Source organism: Mandrillus leucophaeus, unplaced genomic scaffold (genome assembly GCF_000951045.1).
Source record: "Mandrillus leucophaeus isolate KB7577 unplaced genomic scaffold, Mleu.le_1.0 Scaffold110, whole genome shotgun sequence".
NCBI lineage: Eukaryota > Metazoa > Chordata > Mammalia > Primates > Cercopithecidae > Mandrillus > Mandrillus leucophaeus.
The window spans coordinates 358,731-386,123 of NW_012099210.1; the positions used below are offsets into that span (position 1 = coordinate 358,731).

Genomic DNA, 27,393 nt, shown 5'->3' on the forward strand with positions numbered 1-27,393 from the left:
GTAGTTTGTATGTTCCTAGGACGTTTTACTAGCTTATCCAATCTGTTGGCATACAATTGTTCATAGCACTCTTTTATGATATTTTTAATTTTGTAAAGTTGGTAATAATGTCCTCATTTTCTTATTTTAGTTATTTGTCTTCCCTCTTTTTTTAGTCAAGCTAACTAAAGGTTTGTTCTTGATCTTTTCAAATAGTCAACACTTGTTTTTGTTGATTTTCTCTATTGTTTTTCTATTTTTTATTTATATTTGTTTCCATTTTTATTATTTTCTTCTTTATGCTAGTTTTGGGTTTCATTTGTTCTTTCTCTAGTTTCTTCAGGCATAAAGTTAAATTACTGATTTGAGATCTCTCTTCTTTAATATACACATTTACAGCTAAACATTTCTCTATTAACTACTTTTACTGCATCCTAGAAGTTTTGGTACTTTGTATTTACACTTTTATTTATTTTAATATATATTCTAATTTCCCTTGTGATTTCTTTTTTGACCCACTGGTTGTTTAAGAGTGTTATTTAATTTGTACATATTTGTGAATTTCCCACTTTTCCTTTTGCTGATTCCTAGTTTCATTTCATTGTGATTAGAAAATATACTTAGAATGATTTCAATCTTTTTAAATTTATTAAGTCATTTTTAATGGCCCAATATATGGTCTCTCCTAGAGAATGTTCCATATGCCCTTGGGCAAATGTGTATTCTGTTGTTGCTGGGATATTTTACATATGTCTGTTAGGTCCAACTGCTCTACAATGTTGTTCAAATCCTCTATTTCCATATAGATCTTTGTCTAGTTGCTCTATCCATTATTTAAAGTGTTTAAAGTATAATACTTTAATTCTCCTACTATTATCATAAAGCTGTAATGTTTCTTCCTTCAATAGTGTCAATGCTTGCTTCATATACTTTGGAGCTCTGATGTATGATGCATATATAACTGTTAATATTTGCTTCATAAACTGACCCTGTTATCATTATATAATGTCCCTTTCCTGTCTCTTGTAGTAGTTTTTGTTGTTTTGTTCTTTTATTTTTGAGACAGGGTCTTGCTGTGTCATCCAGGCTGGAGTGCAGTGGTGCGAACATGGCTCACTTCAGCCTCCACCTCTGGGGCTCAACCAATCCACCTGCCTCAGTCTCCTGAGTAGCTGCGACTACAGGAGCACACCACCAGACCTGTTTTTTTTGTTTTTGTTTTTTCTTTTGTAGAGATGGGATTTTGTCATGTTGGCCCAGGCTATTCTTAAACTCCTGCGCTCCAACGACCCACCTGCCACAGCCTCCCAAACTGATGGGATTACAGGTGTGAGCCACCATGCCCGGCTTGGAACAATTTTTGATTTAAAGTCTGTTTTGTCTGATTTTAGTATATTCACTCTTGCTCTCTTTTGGTTATTAACAACTATATGAATGTTCTCCCTTTTCCACCTCTTTGCCGGCATCTGTTATTTTTTTGTCCAATTTTTTAATCAAGAAAACTATTTTAACTGGGTATGGTATCATCTCATACCCAGATGATATCAAATTGTGGTTTTGATTTCCATTTTCCTAATGATTAGTATGGTAAGCATTTTTTAAAATGCCTGTTGGCCATTTGCATGCCTTCTTTTGAGAAATGTCTATTCAGATCTTTTGCCCATTTCAAAATTGATTTGTTTTTCTGTTTCGCTATTGAATTGAGTTCTTTATATAGCCTGCTTATTAAGCCCTTGTCAGACAGTTTGCGAATATTTTATCCCATTCTGTAAGCTGTCTCTGTACTTTGTTGATTGTATCTTTTGTTGTGTAATATTAGCTTGATATAATCCCACCTGTCTAATTTTGTTGCCTGTGCCCGGGCAAATATCTTTGCCCAGACCGATGTCCTAAAGCATTTCCCCAATGTTTTCTTCTAGTCGTCTCATAGTTTCAGGTCTTATATATAATCTTTAATTCATTTTGATTTGATTTTTATATATGGTGAGAAATGGGGGTTTACTTTCATTCTTCTGCATATGGTTATCTAGTTTTCCTAGCACTATTTATTGAAGAGACTGTCCTTGAAAGCAATAAGGGAGGAAAACAATAAGGGAGAAAACCATGAAAATATCCAAAGAAAAACCACTCCAACGAAATGGGATAGTAAATGCAAAGGTTCTGAAATAGGAATATATTTGAAAAACAACAGGAAGCCCATGTGGTAGAAAGGCTGTGAGAGAATAGAGTGGTAGGAGATAAATGGAATGTCTGGTAAGGGCTAGACTAGGCTCTGCCTTAGTAGTCCATACGAAGGACTTCGGTTGTTTTTCTTTTTTTGAGCCAGGGTCTCGCTCTGTCACCCAGAGTGGAGTGCAGTGGTGTGATCTCAGCTCACTGCAGCCTCATTCTCCCTCAACTTCCCAGGATCACTGGGCTCAAGCAATTCTCCCACCTTATCCTACTGGGTAGCTGGGACTACAGGCATATACCACCATGTCCAGCTAATTTTGTTCATAACTTTGGCTTATATTTTATAGAAATCACTGAAAAATTTTGAGTAGGAGACTGATATAATTAACATTTAAATATTTCTTTTTAAAAGGATCACTCTGGCTGTTGTGTAATGTGATTGTAAAAAGGCATCAATTATTTTTTCACTCTACGTTCAAGCTTTCTCCTCTCTCTCTGCTGTGTTATTATGCTTCCACATTGTTTCATTTATCCAACAAAAGAAAAAAAAACAAAATCTCACTAATTATCACTCTATTTCTCTTCTGCACAGTCACGCTTTTAACCGCGTGGTTTATATTGTGTTTACTTCTTCATTCCCTAATTCTCCTCAGCCTACTACAATCTGCCCTCCCCACTCGACTTAACTGCCTTCATAAATGTCAGTAACCTCCACATAGCCAAATGCAACTGGCTTCGCCAGTTGTCATCTTACTAGATTTCTTGGATATCTGGTACTGCTAACTAGTGCTTCCTTCTTGAAGCTCTTTTCTAATGGCTTCTATGATATTACACTCTTTTTCTATCATTTGTTTCTTACCTTGTAGAGTGGTTTTTATTAGTTTCCTTAATGATTTTTCCCTCTCTATGCCTATTCTTTAAAATATTGGTATTCTCCAAGTTCTCTTCCTATGCCTCTCAAATTGCTTAACCTATGTTCTGAATCTCCAGAGGCCAAGTGACTGATCTTCTCCTCTTCCTTCTCCCTCTCTCACTTCTATCCTTCAAATATTCCTTCAACCTATGCACTCTTAACTGGGAGATGTTATCCACATTTAAGTAATGGATCCACAACAAAATCCATTACTTCCATATCTACATTTTCCAATTCAGAACTTTTTCTAGGCCTAGATTCACATTTACAACCATCCATTGGCATTTTCACCTGTAAGCCTCACAGGTAACTAAAAATATTAACTAAAACCTAATTATAGATCTTATTTCCCCACCCCAAATTTGTACCCTCTTATCCATCCTTTGTTTCAGTCATCAGCACCACCATTAATCCAGTAATCTATTCCAGATACCAGGACACCATCTGAGAGGGTACCAGGCCTCCGATGTGGCCTGTATTCAGGTGCCCCTGTTTTCCATTTTGTCTCCTAAATAAACCTTAAATATTTTCCCCAATTCACCTCTAATGCTTAATTTATGTCCTCATTTTGATTGCTTGAAATGATTGCCATTCACTTTTTTAAAAAATTCAGGTATAACATATATGTGCATACATTTAGTATGTATGTATATTAATATATATGTTATGTATCATATAACTACATGATTTTATATCAATACATATATTAAAGTGCATAAAGTGCAACTGGATAGTTGCCAGTTATATTATATTGTTTGCTCTTAGAACTTTGCTTAGTATGAAATAGGTTCTTAATTTATATTTGTTGAGCTCAATTTCACATTGCTCTGTATACTATCTATCTCTATCCCACTGTCAGGAAGACTGTTCCAAAGCACATATTAATCCTTCGGTAACTTTTGACTGAAAAACGATATAGTACAAACTACTTAGCCATACTAATCTATCTTTACAGTTTCTTTTCCTGGAACGTCCTATCATTCTCTTTGAAGCTATATGATTCCTTGTGGTACATGAAATATATCATACACTCTCTCACTTCTGAGTTTTTCTAAATATATAGTGTTCCTCCTGCTTCTTCCCCAGTTTGCTAAACTCTTCCTAATCTTAGCTCAAGTATGGACTCACATTGAGCTTATTACCTGATTCTCACAGACCAAGTGTCTCTTCTCTGTGCTCATGTATTTTCCTATGCTGATCTCTACTGTAGCACATAATACACTATAGTAATAACTACCATCTTCTTTTCTTTTTATTCCACTATATAGTAAAATATCTATTTTATTTATGATTTATTTGAACTTTTTAAAGTTTCTTAATGATATAAACGATATTTTATTTATTTCAGTATTCTCAAAACTTCATTAAGGGCCCAGTACTTAGGAGGTACTCAATAAATGTTTCTTAAATAAAACTACCAGAATATTTTGAATTTAACATATAACACCACATATTATACATTTTTTCTTCATCTATTCTTGAGTACTTAACAAATATTAGCTTTGAAAACTAAATGTAAAAAATTTTCCCTTTTCCTTCTTTGGAATATATGCTAATGTGAGCAAAGGCTTCTTTCACAGCAGATAAGGGGTTCAACTCTCAATTGCTTACCAATGGCTAGTGGAAAAATAGGAGCTAATAGGAATTCCTGTTTCTGTCTTATCCAAAAGATATCTTAATACTCCTCTAGAAGAAATACAGAATTGTCATGGTTTCTTAATGAATCTAAGAAGAACACACACTGAGTTTTTTGTTTTCTACAAAAGTAGTTATGTCTTAAACCTGAACTGAAAAAAAAAAATTCAAATTCTAAACTTCAGTTCAATAATTTTAGAAAGCCCTCTCTCATACTGTGCGCTCTTTCCTCCTATCCTCCCCTAATGAAGACTTGCAGTCCATAAGTATTCATAAGTATTCCATAATGGAGTATTTTTTGTAAACCAAGAGGAGCCTCACAAAGAATAACGATTTCTGAAGAATGGAGGGAGTTATGAATGACAGCTAGTTTTATAGATTTATCAACTAGAAAGGAGAAGGAAATTGTGTAGTTCCTGTATTTAAGGAAGAAGTTCATAATTGCATGGCTAGCTGTGGCATTATGATTAGGTTTTTGTCCATGGTTCCTAGCTCCTAACTCCCACAACTCTTGTTATAGTCTTTTGTTACAATGTTGCGGTGCTTCAGGCCTTGGAAGCAGGCCTCAGGAAACAGTCTCTCTCTCTCTCTAACCTTCTCCTGCCCTGCTCTCACTTGCTGAAGACAGGACTCTAATATTTAGACTATGGGTCATCAGACCTTCTTTCCAGAGAGGGTCCTGCTGCATACTCTGGAGGAAGGAATGCTGCACAGAATGACCAAGAAGAATCTGAACAGACAGGACTTGCTGGATTTAAATCATACCCTTTTTGTGCAATCACGTTAATCATGGACAACCAATGAAGTCTCATAGAAGCCCCAAAGGACAGGGTTCAGGGAACTTCTGGGGAGCTGAACATGTGGAAGCTGACAGAAAGATGAAGAACTCATCCACGTGTTGGGAGGGTAGTGCACTCCAACTCCACGAAGACAGAAGCTCCCGTACTTGGGACCCTTTCAGACCTCACCCTATGTCTCTTCATTTGGATGTTAACATCCTGTAAAATATCCTTCAAAATAAACTGGTAAAAGTAAGTATTGGTTCCCCTGAGTTCTGTGAGCCACTCTAGCAAATTAATCAAACGCAAAGAGGGGGTTGTGGGAACTCCAACTGGAAACTAGTCCGTTAGAAGTTCTGGAGGCCGGGACTTGCAACTTGGGGAGGGGAGAGGGTGGTCTTGTGGGACTGAGCCCTTTACTTGTGGGATCTGATGCTATCTCTGAGTAGATGGTGTTGAAACTGAATTGGAAGACATCTAGCTGGTGTCCACTCCTTAATATGGGGGGGAGAAACACACACACATTTGGTCACAAATGTCAAGTTTTCTTAATGAACCTAATCACAAAATAAGAAGAATAAATGCTGAGAGGATTTTTGTTTTTGTTTTTTTTTTTTTAATAAAAATGGTTATGCCTTAAACCTGAATGGGAAAAAAAAATCCAAATTCTATACTTCAATTCTCTGACCTTCTCCTTTTCTCTTCTTCTATGTTGATGATTATTGTTGTGGTGTGAGATAGAGGAAAAGCAAAGTTCGAGACTTTTTCCAAAATATTAGCATATTAGACTTCAGAGTTTCACAGGCTAGTAATTTTTTTTTTAATTGAGAAAACCAACATAAGAGCCCTCACTTTCAACTGCCTGTGCAGAAGTAATTTAACATAGCAGGCCTGAGGCTGTTATCTTCAGAAAAGTTTAGGTGCAAGTTTACCCTTGGCTAGTGATGTGGTTTGGCTCTGTGTACCCACGCTGAATTGTAATTCCCAATGTTGGGGGAGGGACCTGGTGGGAAGTGACTGGATCATGCAGGTGGATTTTCCCCATGCTATTCTTGTGATAGTGAGTGAGTTCTCATGAGATTTGATGCTAAAAGTGTGTGGCACATTCCCCTCTTGCTCTCTCTCTCTCTCCTGTCACCTTGTGAAGAAGGTGCTTGGTTCTCCTTCGCCTTCTGCCATGATTGTAAGTTTCCTGAGGCCTCCCAGTCATGCTGCCTGTTAAGCTTGTGGAACTGTAGGTCAATTAAACCTCTTTTCTTCATAAATCTCAGCGCACTGCAACTTCTGCCTCCAGGTTCAAGTGATTCTCCTGCCTTAGCCTCCTGAGCAGCTGGGATTACAGGCACGTGCCACCATGCCCGGCTAATTTTGTATTTTCAATAGAGATGGGGTTTCACCATATCGGTCAGGCTGTTCTCAAACCCCTGACCTCAGGTGATCCGCCTACCTCAGCCTCCCAAAGTGCTGGGATTACAGGCGCAAACCACCACACATGGCCATCAAGTAGTTCTTTATAGCAGTGTGAGAATGGACTAATACAGCTTGCATCTGGGAACCTGTCTTTTGAAAACCTTTCCTAAATGATAATGTTGTGCCTGCTGTGCCAGCCTACTTAAGACCGTAAAATGAGATTTACGATGAACACCTTTCCTTTTGAGAGAGTCTGGAATTTTGGTTGACAAGAAGGTGCCAACGTGATCAATCCTCAATTAAGAAAATAAAAACCCTGAACTCTGAAACTAAAATGGAGTTCCTGATGTACTGCATACGTTACTGAATTTTAAGTTGAAGGACAGGTGTATAGGGAAGGCTGAAAAACATGGATTCCTCTAGACTCCTCCTGATGTCTTTTTCTATTAATAATCTGGCTATATATCTTTACTATGTCACTGTAATAAATCTTAGCTATGAGTATGATTGAATGTTGAGTTGTACGAATCCTTCTGGGGAATCACAGAACGTGTAGGTGAAATCGGAGACTTCTGAAACACTACTATGTAAAGATAATAAACAAGGAGAGGATCCTATCATCATATTTCACAAAAGTATATGTTAATAAAATTCTGCTCTTTACTCTGACCATATGGAAACATGGAGCATAACATCAGAATAGAAGGCAGAATTTTAAATGAAATAAATGTAGCATTAGGAGAAGTTTAATAATTAGCCTTATTTTTCTCATTTTGCTACAGATCAGTGAAAATCTCATCATGAACCAGTAACAGACATGTGCTTAAGAACTATGAGGTTAAGTAAGTTTTGCCTGGATATGCCTTTCCTCCAATTTACTTTCTTCTGAAACTAAAAGTACTAAAAAGAAACGTTATGTGTACAGGGATAATTTTAAAAGCTGAAACTTTTAGTAAGTCATTAAAGATTTCACTGAAATAGTCTACTTTTAACTGTTATAAAGAATGGAAGAGTATTATAAATTAAAAACAAATTTTGTTCTTGGCTATTTTAAGATTTGAAGTTTTCCTGCCAGCCAAATAACAACGTAAAAACTACCAAAACCAAACAAACGGAGACAGTGATACTTCTAACTTTGTCATAAAACTGTTTTTATAGTTATTTCCTCCTTATTTATAAATACTGATATTTTAAAATTATTTATGGAAGACAACACTCACAATCTTCCACAATCACCTGAAAAGGAGCCCATGAAATCAACTCTTCCTATGGGTGGCAGTATTTTTAAAAAAACAACAAACAAAAACCTCAAATTTCATCCATTAATATATACCTGCATTTCTGTAATTATAGCTCTTCAGGACAATTTCTGAAAATATAACATTTTTGATGCAAAAGGCCCTAAAATTCCATGTACCAAGATAAAGAATAACTTTCAAAACCAGAACCACACACCTTTTGCTGTAATTCTTTCACTGCAGAATCTCTATCCATGCATGCCTGCCGGAAGGCTTCATATGCTTTATTGAGTTGCTCGCCAATGTTTTTATCCATTCCTCTTCGTCCTGTAGCATCACTATAAAGGATGGAGTAAATGACAGGTCTGCAAAATAATGAGAACAATTTAGATAATTACTAAGTTACATAAATCTCATTTTAAAAATGTACCTTAAAGATAGTTCTATAAGGTTTACCACAAACATTATAGCACCAAATACTAAACATAAGTCTCATTTAAAATCCTGACTAGAAATCTTATGAAACCTTAAGTTCTACAATTTTTAAATATTTTTATTCTAATGTTCAAGGAGCAAGTGGGGTTCCAGTTCAGGAAGATGCTACTTTGAGAACAGCAATCTATAAACTTAACCTAAAAATGAGAAAATATAAAAGGTCATTTTAAATTCTTTATTATGGAAATGTACAATAGGATCAGCAATGTGGGAAGAGATTTCGTTTTACTAAACGGACTCATTCCCACTTACGAGGTGAATTCTTGCTACACTGAAATTAGAGCAAAATTAAATAGATAATAAATGTTTGTGGATGGAGTTCACACTGTTGTTATCACAGAGCAATTAAAATGTGTGAAAATGTTCTTATTTTAGCACAAAATCTAGGGAGAGTTGCTGTTGCATTGTACATTAAAAAAGAAAAATTACATCCCTTCAGTCCTACCCCCAATACCTATTAGTTTTCTAACTTCCCTGCTGTTTCTGAATACAGGTGATTTGCTCAGTGGAGGTAATTTGGTTTTATAATCTCAGTTTGCATAACATCTCTTAATGACATTCCTTTGCTCTGAGCAGAAGGCTAACTAATGACTCCGATTCTTCCTGTCCAACTGTAAAAACCACAACACAGGACCCTTCTGTTAATCCTCTAAAAGCCACAGACTAGACAAAGTTCTCTATCAGTTATATTGGGTACCAAATTATTTCATATTTCTGAAAATTCTTCAAAATTTCAGTCTCTAATCTGTCCTAATATCTTTTGTTACATCTTTAGGCACACTTTTAAAATTTTCACATTTTCAATTGAGATACAATTCATATAGTATAAAATTCACTATTTTAAAGTGCACTGTTTGGTATTTTTTAGAATATTCATTATGTTATGCAATCATCACCATCATCTAATTCTGGAACATTTTAATCACCCTCCCGAAAACAGTCCATACCTATTAAGTTAGTCCCAATCCTCCTCTTCCCCCATCGCCTGGTAACCATTAATCTTTTTTTTTTTGTCTCTATGAATTTGCCTATTTTTGACACTGCATATAAATGGAATAATACAATACACGCTTTTTGTGTCTGGCTTCTTTCAGAAAGAATAATGTTTCTGAGGTTCATCCATGATGTAGCATGTAACAGTACTTGACTCCTCTTTATGGCTAAATAATATTTCATTGTATGGATATGCAACATGTTGTTTATTCCTCAGTTGATGGACATTTGAGTTGTTTCCACCTTTTGGCTACTATGAATAAGGCTACTGTGCACATCTGTGTATACATTTTTGTGTGAACACGTTTTCAGTATTTTCAGATATACACCTAGAAGTGAAACTGCTGAGTCATATGGTAATTCTATGTTTAACTTTTTGAGGAACTGCCAGTTTCCACAGAAGCTGTACCATTCTACATTTCCACTAGCAACGTATAAGGGTTCCAATTTCTCCACATTCACACCAATACTTCTTATAGTCCATTTAAAAAATTACAGCCATCCTAGTGGGTGTGAAGGGGTACCCTATCAAGGTTTTGATTTGCAGTTCCCTAATGAGGAGCATCTTTCCATGAGCTTATTGGCCATTTGTGTATCTCTGGCAATGTATCCATTCAAATCCTGTGTCCACTTGTAGTAAGTGGGTTATTTCTCTTTTTATTGTTAAATTTTAAAAGTTCTTTATATTTTCTAGAAACTAGACTGTTAGCTAATACGATTTGTAAGTATTTTCTCCCATTCTGTAGATGTCTTTTTACTTCTTGATAGTGTCCTCTGACACACAATGTCTTTAATTTTAATACAGTCCAATTTTCCTATTTTTTCTTTTGTTGTTTGTACTATTGGTGTCATATCTAAGGAACTGTTGCCTAATCCAGGGTCATGAAGATTTTCAGCTGTTTCTTTTTAATAAGTTTATAATTTATATTAAAGTCTTTGATCCATAGTGAGTTAATGTTGTATAAGGTGTGAGGTAGGGGTCCAGATTCATTCTTTTGCATGAGGTTAGCCAATTGCCCTGGCACTATTTGTTGAAAGGGTTATTCTTTTCCCACTGAATAGCCTTGGCACCCTTGCCAAAAATCAACTGATCATAAATCACAATGTTCTTTTAAATACCCACATGCAAGTAATCTTTCAGCCAAAGTCTTTCATTTTAAGATACTAGATACATTTTAAGTAATTTACATTTAAGTACTTTACCTGGAATAAAAACAATTCCAGGGTTTTGGATAACAATGTCATTACTTTCCGAAAAACTGAAGAAATGGCAACTCTATGCATTCCACTTAGGAAGTTAGTTTCTACTGCTGTCTCTGATAGATGAAAAAGTTGAAATCTTGTTAGGATAATTAACATTGCTAGGATCTCTGCCCAGACATAGACAATATGGAAACATAAGCAATTAGCATTAATAAAAAGCATCATTTTGAGTATTTTAGACACTGCTTCATTCAAAAACATACTAAGGCTACTTATAAAATATACATGAGATTAAAAATAAATATGCAAAGAGGAAAGAAAAGTAAGTATAGGCAGTCACAGGGACTATAATATACTATAATATACTAATACAGAAGTTAGAGGTTTTAAGTAGCTAAGTGGCTAAGTTAAAAAGCCTTAAAAAGCTGCATGTCATGAAAAATTGTCAATGTAAACCACATCTGTACTTTTAGATCTGGGACAAATAAGAGCCTTGAACTGGAAATCCATCTAGTTCCTTGCTTTGTTCTATTACTGACTGACCCTTAGTTAAGGGCCACTAAATTTTTTGGGACCAAAGTTTCCTTTTCTTCAGTACAAAAAGGTGTTTGGACTCAATTTCTAAGAAACTTCCTTGTTCTACAGTTCTTGAGTTTATGAGTTAAAAATGCATGCCTGTTCCATCGACAAGATGCATTCTTGTTTTTAAAAATGTAAATGCAGCACTAAAAATAGCTGCATCATATGCAGGTAAATCATGTGGAGCCATCACTTCAGGTCCTTGCATTAGATTACACAAATGTCACTAAGAGAGGAGCTACTGAGTAAATTCCACACAGATGCGTCCTATTTCCTGAAATAAGAACGTATGCTGAAGAAATAAGTTCCAGGTTGACACAAATAAGTAAATGATACTTTTAATTTCTATTTCACAACCAAGAAGGGAATTAGGTGTTAGATCAGCAACACCGACTAGAGTAAAAGGAAAGTCTCTGGGATTCGGCTAATTAAAATGGACAGATTTCAAATATTAACACCCTGAACTTTAAAGCCACTTGTTTATTTATTTTTAGCATTTGTTAAGTATAAAATTAATTTAAGAGGCAGCTACATTTCAATTACATTTCAGTACCCCTTCTGCAATATTTGCCAGACTCCAGGAGAATGCTTTATATTTATAGTAAACATGCTCAAACCTAAATCTCATGGTTAAGCTCATTCTCCAAACCCAGGAGACTGCTACAGCAACCTCTCCCTTGAAAACACTCTTGTAGTTAGGGTTTCGCTTTATTTCTGGATTTGGTTTGCTGGTTTCCTTCCATTACATGAGAAAAAAATTCTGAAATCCCAGAAGGTAGCAGGGTTAGCTCAATGCAAATCACTATCCCAATCTTGTCCCCTGCAATTCTTCTGGAGCGTGGATACTCTCATCTACCCACTGTTGTCCCTCTAGCAGTAATTCCTTTTTTCCTACCCAGACCAGTGGTTCAGACAAGCAAAACTGAGGGCAGCAGGTTCTTGTCCCACCTATCCAGCCCAGTGATTGACCATGGTGTGCCTGTCCATGAAGAAATACCAGGAAAATCCCTGCTTCCTCTTTCATTGATCCCTTGGTTCAATAATGAAACTGTCCTGGAGTAGGAGAGGCAGCATGAGCAAGAAAGATAATTTTCCCTTCCTTTGGTAAAGCTTCCCAGCCCTAACAAAGCTTTGATTTTAATAAAATATATCCCATTACCCTTCAATTAGAACAAAGTATTTGCTGGCTTTTTATGTGTAAGGCACCATATGGGGAACAGCAAGGGATTCAAATATAGTACTATCTTAAAGTTATGTTTCTTTCACAAAGTATTTTCACCAATTCTTCATTTCCTATTACATATTAATATTCCTGTTTGACTGATAAGGCTCAGAAGGCTTAAATGACTTATCTATAGCTATAAAGCTGTGTTATGAACTAGATTAAATCTTTAAAATTCTTAGTTCAAGGATTGTTCATTAAAGCCAGCTGCAAAGTGCTCTCCCAGGGTGTTATGGTTAATATGCTTATTTGATAAAATATTTTGTGCCAACTATGAGCAGAAGTGTGCTGGATACCACTGATGCCGTGAGAACAAAACAGACATGAAATCTCCTCCCATGAAGGTACCATTAACTGTAACTTGAAGCATACAGTAGGTGAATATCTTAAGATATCCAAAAGGCTATAGAGTTTGGAGAGGAAAGTTCATCTATTTATGAAGTTTAGGAAAGGCTTTGAGAGGTAGGTGGTATTTGAATAGGGTTTTGAAATATAGGTGGGAATGATCTTACCCATTCCTTTTATTTAATTATCAAATGGCAGTCATCCTTTTTCAAACAGGTTTCCCACTGCGATAAGGATGTTTTTAATATTAAATAACATCAATTCTTTACTAAAACAGGCCAGGATTATATGCATTTCTTATGCATTGCTCAGGTTGATTGTCCTGATCAGGACAACCATACAAACCTGAGACAATTCTTAAGCATAACAATGATGGTTACTATAAACATGACAGATCAGGCTAAAGCTTTTCCCATGATGCCTGAAAGCAAGTAGGGGTGGAAACGAAAGAAAAGGTAAGTTCTACAGCCTTGATTTTCTTTGTTATAAAGACAAAGAGTTTGGATAATAGAGTTTCCTTTAACTTTATAATTGTATAGCATTACCAAACTATACAGAGCACAAAAACTTTTGCTCATAAATGATATCATATATTTAAAAAGAGTAGGTGCTTTGTCTTAATTTATGTTACAAATTAAGCCTTGATTGCAAACCAGTTGCTAGGGCGTTTCATTTCAGAATGGTGAGAAGCAAGGAGTAAAGTTATATAGAGTGTCCTGGAAGTAAAGAGATGATATGATACTATAAAAATATGTGATATGAAAAATATGTGATTACAAATAATACTGTGAAAATTACTGTGACTTTTGTTTATTCAATAACGTTTATGTATTTCCTCCTAAACACTTTACTGAGTGAAAAAAAAATACAGGCTTTAAATTCAGACCCAAGATCTGCAATTTCCTAGCCGTTTACTGAACTCTGAACATCAGTTTGCATATCATACATAGTTTGTAGGGTTACAATAAAAATTGAGACCATATATACAGTAAAAAGTAAAATTTAAGTGAGATCATATACAAAAGATGTTATTTGTTCCTCAATATCCATTCTCCCCTTCTCTTATAGTACTAATACTTCTGATTTTTAGCTCGTGTGGTCATGTGACTATGTGCTAGTCATTGGCAAATGGGTGTAACTTCCATAACAAGTTTTCCCTTTCACCTTTTTCTCTTTCCCAGTTGGATGGAATGTTATGGTGACAAGCCACCTAGAACACTGTGATGCAGGCAACACTTGTTTAACTACTGCTTTGTGGGTCTCTAAAGGAGGAACTAACTGAGCTGTATCCTGATTGGTACAATGTTCAAGACTGGTTCAGTGTTGAACACACAGTAGGCACTCCTTTTCTCCCTGGGAAACAGAAAAACAGTCATGATCTTTGCCTTTTTCTCCAATTAAAGCTTATAATGGAGTGAGGCAGACACACATGAAAATAATTAGCCAAAAGGTCAATTACAAATGTTTAAAAAAAAAGGTCTGGGCACATCTTCATAGAGGTCTGGGTAGCACAGGTATAAGCATTTGTAGGACCTCACCCAATGGTTCACTAGAGATTTACGCATTTCATTCAAAGTTTTACCTAAAAAGAAGAAGAAAACTGTTAAGCAAAAGGTATAAACAAGATGAAGGCTCAATAGAAGGAAGAAAAAAAATAAGAAGGATTGTGGAAGGCTTCACAGAGGATCTGACACTTAAACCAGCTCCCAGAAGATGAGAAGAGTTTCAACAAGTAGAGAATGAATGGGAAAAGTACATTCATTCTGAAAGAGCAGAGGCCCTGAGGAGTCGTTAGTATGATGCATTTAGTGATGAGAGTGAGTATTCTGTTTATGCAAGTCTAGCACGTGTGCAGAGATGATACAGAGGTGAGGGTGCCAAAATGAGCTACAGTCAGGGTCAGCACATATGACTGTGCTGTACTACAAAAATCCTAGGGAAGACCATACGTAAAGACCATGATTGGAATGGCATCCCATAGAGCTGTAGAGTACACTGACCACATAAACCACATGCAGCAGACTCAGTTATGGCTAGACTATAGCAGACCTCAAATGTCACTCTAAGAAATTTAGTCCTTAACATGTTGACACAAGGAGTAATGAGAGGTTTTCAAGGAGATGATAGACATATTTTAGAAAGACAGAACACAGACTACAAACTAGTGAGGGAGACAAAGTGACGCTACACCACAGGCAACTATTGCTGTATTCCAGGTAAAAGATGAGGGCTTGAATTAGAGCGGGGGAAATAAAGATGAGTGGATTCAACAGACATTTCAAGAGTAGAATTAACAGGATTTGATGGCCGACTGGATGTGCACAATAGACAACAGGGCAGCAATTCAGTTACCTGTGACTGCAAATCAGTTGGCCTGAAATGGGACCTCGGAATCTACATTCTAACTAGCACAGTGCCTCAGGTGATTTTGTTGCAGATGGTTCACCAGCCATTATTTTTCAAAACACCCAGCAGAAAGTGGTGATAGCCAGACATAAAGAGACAGAAACAAAATTTTCAGGAGAGGGAAGATACTGAATCCAATTTTGGACAACAGTGCTAGAAAAGACATCATAATAAAGAGGAAAAAAGCAACAACTATATAATTATCTATAGGAAAAAATGAAGACTAACTATGCCTTCCCTATTGTTTGTATTCTTGAAGACTTGTTTTTAATGTCCCCTGATACTAGTACATCCTTGGATGGCCAATTAGGCCAAAATCGTTTTACCAAAAAAAAAAAAAAAAAGAAAAACACTACATTTTTGAAAAGAAAATAATAGAGAAAAGCGATATGCATTATTGCACCACCTTATAGCACAAGATGAACATGTTTTTCCTATCAAATATAAACCAAAAAAGAGGACAGGCCCACTTATTATTTATTTGAAGGAGGTCAGAAGGAAAACTAGAAAATGCATAAAATAGTGTATGACACTTTATGTCTGTTATTTTATGTAAAAAGACTATTAATAAAAGATGTAGAAATGTTATCTAATGCTCTGCTTTGTTAACCTTTATGCGCTGTTAAATAACAGGAAAAACAACTCTGGCAGAGTATTTGAATGCAAGATTTTCCTTAAGTATCTTCTACTCTACCAGATTTATAAATAAATAATAAGGTAGTACTAATGATTTTTCAAAAGAGTGGTAGAGTTTGTATCTATCTTCTGGTCTTAAACAGAAAAGTTTGAAAAAAAATATTTTCAGTAATCTCAAAAAGGTCCCCCAAAACACAAGACAATAATGTAAGAGAAGTCACAGGCTGCACAAGATTCATAAATGGTAAAGTTGTTTTGAAAGAGAAGTAGTTAAAATCTTATGAGTTAATGGGTTGGCTGCCCCTCCATTATCCCTGAGTCATTTACTGTATCAGAAAAAAACACTATGGAGGAAGAGAGCTTTTCTATGAAAAAAGAGTTGAAATTTCAAGAGATAGAGGACCTTTTCACAAAAGGGCCGAATTTCTCTTTAAATCACCATTTAAAATAGCTGAGCAGCCATTTAGCCTTGAGAACATTACCAATGATAAATAGGAACAGGCAAAAACCTACATAATTATAAAGCTTTACTCTGTGCTCTTAACCACTGGCACAGGACTCTACAGCTCTTCATATCCCTTGTTTTTAATTTCCCTGAGGACACCTACAGGCTGTTGGATTTGCAAGTCACAACTTGTTTTATTAGAAGTAATTGTGAGAACTTGAATAAAAAAATAAATAAAGTTTCAGAGATTTCCAGATCTCCATTTTCAGTTATTCCAAAGATGTTTAGGGTATGACTTTAATATATTATCTTAAAACCAGATCTAATATTTTTAATCCAGTACCATGCAACAAGTTCTCTCCTTCAGACTGTTGAATATTCCTAAAGAGAAGCCTACAAAAATCCCTGGGCAGCCCAACAGACCAACATTTCAAACTTGCATCTGTGCCAAAATTACCCAACTTTCTACCCTTTTCAAGGCCACATCAGTTTACCTCAAATATGAATATTCAGACCTAGTAAATCTTAACACTTGCTGTGCCACCCTACTGTGGGGAAGCAATAGTTGATTAGAAACTCAGATTTGCTGTTTCACTTCCTTTTGTCTCTGGAAAAAAATAAAAGACACTATAAAATAAAGATTGCAAACCAAATTTTTAACTAGACCACATCTTGTGTAAAATGTACTAATTTCTCTGTTAAGGCAATTTAGATTAGATTCTCTAAATTAAAAAGCCTAGTCAACTGAAGATAAAAATCAGAGTTGAAGTACACAATACATGTCCAGTCTAGACAGGCTTGGTGATGGGAGAGAGTAAACAAGTCATTTAACCTTTCTATGGACCTCTGTTCCCCCATCTCTCCCAATTTAGAATCTTGGGGTAGAGTCAGGTTATAGAACATTGGTTCACAACCTGTCAGCACATTAGAATCATCCATGGTAGTTTTAAAAAATACATTACCAAACCCTGTCCAAGACTCCTGGATCTAATTTTGTACAGGGGGGAGATGTAAGATAAATTTAAAATTACTGCCATAGCGGGTCAAGTCATAGTTTGGAAAGCACTATAAAACACTACACAAATATGCACCAACGAAGGGAAACAGGCTTTCATAAAGTTGCCTTTTTTCCCATAGTGATCTGCTTTTTTAATTACTCTATAAGAAGTATATAGAATTTAGGAACAAAAATAGCAGTTGCTAAGGTAGAAGACTTTCTCAAATAAATAAATAAATAACGGTATTTTGATACTTAGGCAGATGGCCCAGAGCAACAGCACTTTATTGATCTTGGTTCCATAAAACTTCCACAACTCATCAACTTGTATGACAAATGTTTTCTCTATTAATGGCATTTGCACTGAAGTTCTTGCTGAGAAATTTGACTGACCATAGCCCATCTCCCACTAAGTAGCAATGACACTTTTAACTTGATGTTCCCCCTATCAATACTCTAATCATCCTAATTCTATTTAAATTCTCAAACTATCTATAGATAGTTGAGAGACAAGATAGATCTCAAAGACATGCCTTTAATTCAAAGAGGTACAAAGAGTCATGGATCAGAAGGACAATCTCAGTCTTCTGTTTGAATGGCAATCATCCCAACAATGAAGAAGGTGGTTCCCTATTTGATCATAGGAAGCACTGGGGTTGGGGTAGGAACAAATATCTATTTGCAGGTGCTTTACATGAAACTACCCCATTTTTAATCTTCCCTCTGCAGAAGCATATATTGTCTGCCCTTTACAGAGGAGGAAACTGAACTTCAAAACTGAGCTTCAAAAGGGTAAATAAGTTGCATAAGACACAGAATTAGAAAATAGAAGAACCAGATAAATCTAGGTCTCTGTTGCTACAGCACAATTTCTAGCTCTCTCCCCTCTAATTTAGTTTTTATTTTAATCAGAGCTATACATACCTATATCTTAATGAGCTGAGCAGTTCTACAAGAAAAACGGTAGTTCTCTGCTTTCCCCTCCCCATTTCCTGCTTCACCTTGGCAACAATTCTTTTGACTAATTCTTTTTTGTATTTATCTCTGTATCTCTAAATAACAGGTAATATGGCCACCACTGATTTTTCAGTTTTTGTCTCCCCATCATGGAAAATTAGAATTCAGCTCTCTTTAAACATTCCCTACCTCCTATTCTCCCCATTTCCCCAATACAGTTATATCTAATTTTTCATTAGATTAGCATTCAGCTTTTACTTTCTTATTACTATGTAATGCTATTCACTGCTGAACAATATAATATACCATGGATGCTTTTCCTTTCCTGAAAATTTTTTTCCCTGAAAATTTTTGTTTGCTTTGTTTCCTATTATCACTAACACAACTCCTCAACACATTGAGACACTTCAGGTATTCTATCTCTTTAGAGGAATCACTCTGTAAGCTTTCTGGTTTGCTCCAATCTAGACTAGTTGCTCTCTATGCCTGATGGAAAGCCTTCATCTTGGGACCTTCTTAACCTTGAATTTGGAGATATCCTTTGTCCATCTCTTTCTCTAATTGAATCCCTCATTTTCGGTCTCCTAAATCTTTTCTTGTTTTATATCCCCATGTGGTGACGCAAATCTTCTAGCAGCTTCCTAAGAAAGTGTTTGAGAAGTAAATTTTTTGAGGCTTTGCATAACTAAAATATCTTTACCCTCTGACTTAACTGATAGTTTGGCTAGATTAAGAGTTCTAGGTTGGAAGTAATTTTTCCTCAGAATTCTGAAAGCTTTGCTATGCTATCTTCTAGCTTCTGTTTATTTTTGTTGAGGATTAGATCCATTTTGATTCTTGATCTTGTATAATTCTCACTCTGTTGCTCAAGGCTGGAGTGCAATGGCGCGACCTCGGCTCACTGCAACCTCCACCTCTAGGATTCAAGCGATTCTTGTGCCTCAGCCTCCCTAGTAGCTGGGATTACAGGCGTGCGCCACCACACCCAGCTAATTTTTGTATTTTTAGTAGATGGGTTTTCACCATGTTAGCCAGGCTGGTCTTGAACTCCCAGCCTCAGGTTATCTGCCTGCCTTGGCCTCCCAAAGTGCTTGGGTTACAGGCATGAGCCACCGTGCCTAGCCTTAACCGATTTTTTTTCTCTTTGAAAAATACTAGGATTTTCTCTTTGTCCCTAGGATTCTGAAATTTCAGGATCATACCTGGCCATGGACTATATCATAGCAATAGGTGCTTGGTGGGCCCCTTCAACCTGGAAATTCCCCCTTCAGTTCTTGGAAATTTTCTTGAAAATTTTTTGGGGCAATTTCTTTCCTTTTGTATTCCTGTCTGGGACTTCTATCTGGGTGTTGAACCTTCTGTACTGGTTCTCTAATTCTCCTTATTCCTCTACCCCTCTTAAAATGAACTTGCCTCCTTATTTCATAGTGAGAAATAAAAATTTTTAATGTGAGGAGTGCAAACCCCTTTTAATTATCAGGCCCAGAGAGGCACTGAAATGTGAGTGTGGGATAGCAGTCACACATCACTCTCCCCTGTGAACTAAATGACCCTCTTGAAGCTACCTACTATGTGATGACAAGTAGCCATAAAATGCCATACATTAGATACCAAAACTCATACCATATAGTTCAACAATGTATAATCACTAATCAATGTTATTTCTGTAAACCAGTGAGAATTCCTTTCAAATAACTTAGCATCAGCCCATTCCTTGTCCTCTTTTGCCTTTAAGAACCTGGTTGCAACAATGGCCGAATGGAGCACTCCCCAAGGCAACCTGGAAGTGTGTCCAAGGCAGCTGTCCTCAACCTTTACCCGAATAAACTCCCTATATTAATTTTGCCTCAGTTTCTTTAGTCTGACAATAGATACAATATCTTAAGTCTGTTGTCCTTGGCAGCCATTATTATGCTGCCAAATGACAGCTAACCAATCCTGGATAAAGAAAGTAGTAATCAAGCGTAAGAAAGTAGTAATCAAGGGTAAGTAATGGTGCTTCTGGAGCTGCACTGAGGCTGAAAGTGTATGATCCAAATGATGTTCCACCTCTAACTGCCTGTTCAACCAGAACATCTGAGCTTTGATCAGTTATGTATATATACACGTTTGAAGAGAATCAAAGGCTTAAAGGTAGTATTTTCGCCATCTTGGCCCCAGGATGATTAGTAATTCTTTAGTAAGGTCTACTTTTTTTTGTAGGTGGTAGAGACAAGTGTGAGTAATTTGGGAGGCAGGCAAGGCCCCTCTGCTGGGTTTCCCCGACTGCTGAGCCTATTCTGTTTCTGGGTAAATGTTCTGCCAGAGTTCACACTTGTGGTGAGAGACCAACTCAAATCTAAAGCAGTTTCAGGATGGGGAAAGGAAATCACCTTGAGTAACTGCTACCCCTTCCACTTTGCCCTAGAAAAGAAAGACACCAGCCTTTCCCAACCCCTTGGGCTATGAATAAGAGTTCATATTCTGTTTCAGAAAAGTTGCCACTGTAGCATATAAAGAGGTGAATCAGTGAATGAAAGATACATTCTGTGTTTTTGTTTTGTTTGGCTTTTTGTTTTTTTGAGACAGAGCTTCACTCTGTCCCCCCAGGCTAGAGTATGATAGCCCACTGCAGCTTGGACTCCTCGCCTCAAGCAATCCTTCTACCTCAGCCTTCTGAGTACTTGAGACTATAGGCGTCAAGCCACTGTGCCCCACTACATCCTGTCTTTTCTGTATCTTAGTTGTATGTTTGCCTCCTTACCCACAAAACACATCAGGAGTAAAAAGCAAAAAAATCAGTCAACAACACGGCATATACACATAAACAAGACATCTTCTCTTTTGGATGCTTAGGAAGATTAACTTTAAAGACACTGAAAAATATTAAGTGTGTTTTCCTTACCTGAAGAAAGGAAATGGAAGAGAACTGTCACTACTCACAGTTACTTATGATCATTTTCCACTTTTAAGGAGTTATATAACACAAGCAGCTAATTCCCCAACTAACTTCCTGCATTTCTATTCTCCTTCCACGTTGTAAACTTTGGTCATGAATATACTCATAGTATACTGTACTACGAGTGTTAGAATTTGAATTTTGTATTTTTCCATAAGCTGGCAGGCTAAATGCAACAGGATAAACAAGACAATCTCACTGGTTAAACCCAAAGCTCCCCAGTACACGTTCTCCATTTTGCTGGATGTTAGAACTTGGTGAAATTTTCTATGTGATCTTGCAAGAGCAAAAAGATTTCACAGTCAAAGACCACACCCATGAGTCTCAGTTTTGCCTTACTTCCTTTTTTTCTCCAGTAATACTTCTTTCTCTGAGACTATTTATCAAATGTTATGGGTTTAAGTGCACAACTAAACAGTGTAACACCAAAAGGGAAAGTAGGCATGTGATGTTCTCCTCTGAGGTGAACATAGACATGGCACTGCTCAGTGGGCTATACTCAACTGAGTAATCTTAAATGGGTGTCCTCTCCTCTGAGTAGGAGCAATGTTAGAATCTAAAGATGGGGGAGGAAGGATATACAATTTTAAAATAGTTAATATTAAAAATCTATTACATAAGTCATATAAAGAAGGACTGTGCATAATATTCACAGATGAGGGAACTAGAAGAGAAAGTCTGTAGTCAGTAAGGTGTAAAGGAGGAGTAGGACTGTATGGGAAGGAACACGTATTACAATCCTTTAGGATTTGCGAGATTTTAATGTTTATCAGAAAGGAAATATGGATTTTTAAAGGTTGAGAAACAACAATATAAAGGGAAAGGCATTTCTACTTTTGGGATTCCAAATACTTGAGGTTATGAAATCACATTCCAGTAAATGCCACATGATAAATGGTTATGAATAGTAAAACCACTTAAATCTCTCACAGTAACAGTTGATTTGCTGATTCCAAAAATCTTTCTTCAAGCAATAAAAAAAAAATCTTTTATTTTGAAAGAATCTAAGTCTCTAACTTCTGTCCCTTATAGCAAGTCACTCTCTGGCAAAATTATTACCTGATTGGGTTGTTTTGCTGTTCAGTAGAACAATTCTCCATACTTCATTCTACTGCAAGTATTTCAAAGACTCCCATAACTTCAACTTGCTAAGTAACCATTAAAATGGAACTCATATTAATTTTCTTTGTCTACTCAATTTCCAGTAATTCCTTACTGCAATGACTTAAAATACTTTAATTTCAATGTTAGCAACCTATCTTCAGTAGACCCTTCTTTTTGCAAAGAAAAAGTATTGGTGTTAAATAAAAGCTACTATAGATCACTAGTACTCAAACTGTTTACTCTCATAACTTACTACTAATAATTACCATTTATAGAGAATATATCTCTGAAGGTAAAAAGTTACAGTCCAGGAAATTTTCCATGAGACAAACAATTGCCATCGTTTACTTCCCAAACTCTTTTCCTTAAGAAAAATAAGTCCCTTTAAAAATGTTTTTCTTGGTTGCACAGCAATGTGAATGCACTTAACATTATTGAACCATATACTTTAAAAAGGTTAAGATGGTAAATTTTATGTTGTGTGAATTTTACCACAATTTAAAAAGCTTTTACGGATTAGGAATTGGAAAATGTGACACATGTACTACATAGGTCTCAAAGGCTGTTTTCAGTTGCAGAGGGCTTGGTACCAGTTAACCCTCAACTTATTTGAACAGTGGCCAAATACTGCACTTAGTTCAAAAGACTTCGAAAATTAATTAACCACTCACTGAAAAGGTAGTTCATTTCATATTCTGTTATCCCTTCCTGAAGGTAAACATAATCTTGGTTCTGAACTATAAAGATATTTTTGTTACGTATCTAAATAATAGCCTCCTCTTTCCCTGTATTTATGATTCAAAACCATGGCAGCAAGCATAGGAGATAGCAGGTGGGAAATGGCAGCCACAGCATAAATCCTACAGGAAATAGAAACTAAAACTAGGCTTTACATAACTGAACACAAACGAACTTCAATTAAACAGTAATATTTTATGCTTATAAGGTGTTAGAAAACAAAAAGGATAAATAGTAACAGTCAATCAGCTAATGCATAGCATCGAAATAGCAAAGCTTTATGTCAACAGGCTATTTTTATTTAACATTTGCTTTTGGACAACGGGTATGGTTTTAAAAAACATGCAGTCTTTCTTCATCATAGGGCAAGTCCCCAATTATTTTTGCTATAAGAGCCCATAAATGGAAATATAATACCCAAGCATTCACATAATGCCTCCATCCTACTGTAAATAACACTTGAGTGTCTGTAGGTATCCTCCACAGTTCACAGATGCAAACTGCTAAATTACATTACCTGTCTCAGGTCATATTCTCGAAGGTGAGCAAAAAGCATTTGCAATAATCATTTATAAAAGTCTATCAAAGATTACTTACACTATTATCTATGTATTAACAGTAAACCATTAGTCAAGTAAAAAGGTGGGCTTTTGTTAGATGACAGCACTGCTCCATGTGCGGGCACATACCATGCACATACCTGAACCGTGCTAATGTTTTTCACTTCATGTTAAATAAGTATAAGCATGTTAAGCTTGTATATTTTTTCACCCACTCATTTTGAAACCCTCTGTAGGATTTGGCTACAGTAAAATGTCAGCTTGGTTATTACCTTTAAAGTAAGAAATTTCCCGGCAAAATTGGGAAACTAATGACAACAAAGTGAAACTGATACTTCACCAGTTGAGTTTCACTCTTGGTTTCTTTCAGGGCATAGACAAAACTTGCCCATGTAGAAGCAATACCCTTGCTTCTGTAACGTAACTGGAGAAGGGAAGAGAAAGAACAGCAAGACATTTTACTTAACAGCCTCAGCCTACCTACAGCATTTTTCCTTGCCCATGAAAAAAAAGTTGTGTGTAGGGGGGAAATAACCAGCATCAGTACAGCAGGTGCTCTTAGTTCTTGACATTACTGGTGTCCCAGACTCTTTCATTCAATTGTATTTACACAAAGGAGTTTTTGTTTGTTCTGAACCATTTTGCTGAGGATTGTTGCTGTCTTAAGAACAGTATCAGACCCAGATGGTTTCATGAGTGAATTCTTTCAGATCTTCCAAGAACAGAGTTCTTAGGCTATTTAAACTACATCAGAGCAGAGGAAGAGGAACTCTGCCCAGTTCTTTTTAGGAACCAGCACAACCTTGGTATCAAAACCTAGTAAAAGTAACAGAAAAAGGTGACTATGAAATGAATCTCAATTATTGATTTTAAATAAAAATGTTACCAAAGGAACCAATATATACTTAAATATTATACCATGACCATGTGTAAGATTGGTTCACAAACCGGAAATATACTAAAATAATTCACTATCCTATTAGGTCAAAGATGAAAAGTACTTATAAAAGGTTATGATGGATGTCAAAAAGTCATTTGACAAAATCCAACTTCCATTCCTGATAAAAATGTTAAGAAGTAATGAAGAGACATTATCTTAACACAACAAGAAATATATATACACACCAAATGAACACCCAATATCTATTATTTAAAATTGTTCTCAAAGTGCTACCTAATACAATAGACACTCCCCAATCCCCAGTTGCAAAAATGACTTTGGATACAATCCAAACACTTCTCTGTAAAAATCATGAGCTAGAAATATTAAAGGAAACTTCCCTAATAGAATTTATTAGAAATTAATAGTAACTTCATATTTAATGATGACATAGTAAAAAATCCCCAAACTAAGAAGATAAAGGATGGTCAGAACCACTGTTATTATTTACCACTATTCTGGGGAAGCCAGCAATTCACTAAAGCAAAGAAAGAAAGATATAAGATAATTATAATTAGATGATTGTTTTCCTAGAAAATTCAAGTGAAACAATTTATTAAAACTAATAAATTTAGAAAGTTGGCCAGATACATAAACACTCATCTACATACCAGTCACAAAATATAAGAAAATGGTTAAATCCCCAACAGAGTATTTTAATGAAGGATGAACAGTTTATGTTAAATTTTATCTCAAAGATAATGCAATTACATTCAAGAAAATTTTGAAAAGGAAAAATGAAGAGGGACCTGTCCTATGAATTACTAGAAAATGTAATATCAAAGCAGATTGGTATTTTTAAAGGAAGAGACAAAAAGATCAAAGCAACAGATGAGTCTAAAGAAAAGATGCATGCACACATAAGAATTTACTGTATTAAGGAGGTATTTCTAGTCAGTCGGGAGAGAAATGATTTCAACAAATGATTTCAGGAAAAATAGCTGCCCAGTCACAAAAACAAAGAAAAAAAAATCCTTATCTTAGTATACAAAAATCATTTTCGGATGTTTTAATGAGTAAATCATAAAAAGAGAATTAACAGGCAATATAGGAGAAGATTTTAAGAATTTTTGACTGGGGACTACCTTCTCACTTGAGACAAAAAGCCTGCGCATTTTAAACCAAAGCATTGATAATTCTTGAAAATATTTGCCATATATTTCACAAAGAATTAATGAAATCTGTATTCTAATGATAAATAGAAAATTTTGAAGAATATTGGGCAAGATATACGGACAGGACATAGTAAGTGATAGTTAATTATAATTTGGTACATCTACACAATGCAATACCACGCCAACATTACAATAAAATAGAGCTACATATGGCAAGACTTTCACCATATATATATATTTTTAATCTGAAACAGATTATAGAACAGTATGCATAATCTCATTTTCATAAGAAAGCAAAATAACATGATTATGCACATACAGGAAAGATGTGGAAGGCTTGGATTGCAATTGGGGAGAGGACTGAGAAGGGTTTCACTTCCTGCTTTACACAAAGTTGTATTATTTGAGGATCCCTCTTCTCTCAAATGAGGACACAATAATTTTTAACATAATACACTGCTTGCTTCTCTGCTACCTCTCGTTTGTGTATTCCAACCGCGGTAAGGAGGCAGGTCATTTCCTTTTCCTTCAATTTCACGTGGCTTCTTCACTTCCTTTACTACCATCTCTCCCTTATTATAACTTGTCAAAAGCATGTCCTGTGAGGTGAGATAAACACCACTTTACATAGCAAGGCTGCTTTACTTTTGCTCGTTATAGCATAATAAAAGCACAGCTCTTCTCTGATTATCCTCCCCCTCTTTCTACTTCTTGACAAGCACAGCTTTTTTGCCTGTAACTCGTTGCTAGTCAGTTTATACCGGCGTGGGGACTCTACCTAATGCCTGGGTTCCCACTGTGGGCGAAGTTGGCTTCTCTTCTTCTTGCCTTGACCACCCATTCCCTCCGTGACCCTCTGGGAAGTTACCCAACTTCTCATTGACCAGGCTATGATGACACCCCACAGGAAGGCAAAGGGGAATTGTGCAACCACCTTGGGAAAACAACAGAAAGAACCAATTAAGTTTTCGAAAGAATACTACTTGATTCTAGGAGGCAGTCCCTCTCTCGAAGGGAAGTCAGGGATGTTCCTGGCGGGTCCACAGCTCACCTCGACACCGCAGGCCCTGCCACCCCCATGTCCCGGGCAAAGCAGCCGGGACGAGTCCTTCCCCTGAAGCCGCTGGGGCAGGGGCCGACGACGCTATGCTGACATCGCGGGCCCGGAAACCCCCCGCCAAGGAGTCCGCTCCGGGGGAAGAACTCGCGTGGTTTCTCCCGCAAAAAATCCCTCCCCAAACTGCAAATTGTTTTGTCTCTGCTGCTCCTCCGCTTCTCTCCCTGCGGCGCCCCTACTGTCAGCGCGTCCCTCTCGCTTACGCAGACAAATTCTCCGACGCGGTGCTTGATGGATTCGGACACACCATTTCACAAAGTTTCTTACTCACACAGTTCACGGTTTCGGCTACGCTTCCCTCTCCCATCAGGTCGCCGGCGCCTGGCCGAGTGACTCCAACCGGAAGTTGCTTTTTGTTCCAGTTCAGAGGGCAGTGCCTGAGCGCGGAGCCATTAACTCTTCACCTTCCACCCGACAAGGCCAGGGCCCTTCCGCCCTGCCCTGCCCAGCCCAGGGCTATTCTTCCCCTCCCCTCCC

The 27,393-nt window shown here is 36.6% G+C and overlaps 1 protein-coding gene across 3 annotated transcripts in view; it reads right to left on the reverse strand.

The window, feature by feature from the left end:
* TANK (TRAF family member-associated NFKB activator) overlaps positions 1-27,393 on the reverse strand; it is a 106,270-nt gene that overhangs the window by 48,476 nt on the left and 30,401 nt on the right. The window contains exons 1-2 of one of the 3 annotated variants that reach the window (XM_011991416.1): positions 27,188-27,379; positions 8,344-8,491 (exon numbers count right to left, since the gene is read on the reverse strand). In XM_011991416.1, the coding sequence (XP_011846806.1) occupies positions 8,344-8,442 (99 nt within the window). In that variant the 5' untranslated portion in view covers positions 8,443-8,491; positions 27,188-27,379. Of the gene's footprint in view, positions 1-8,343; positions 8,492-26,850; positions 26,942-27,187; positions 27,380-27,393 lie in introns of those variants that run through there. The other 2 variants (XM_011991408.1, XM_011991424.1) reach the window with 2 other exon arrangements.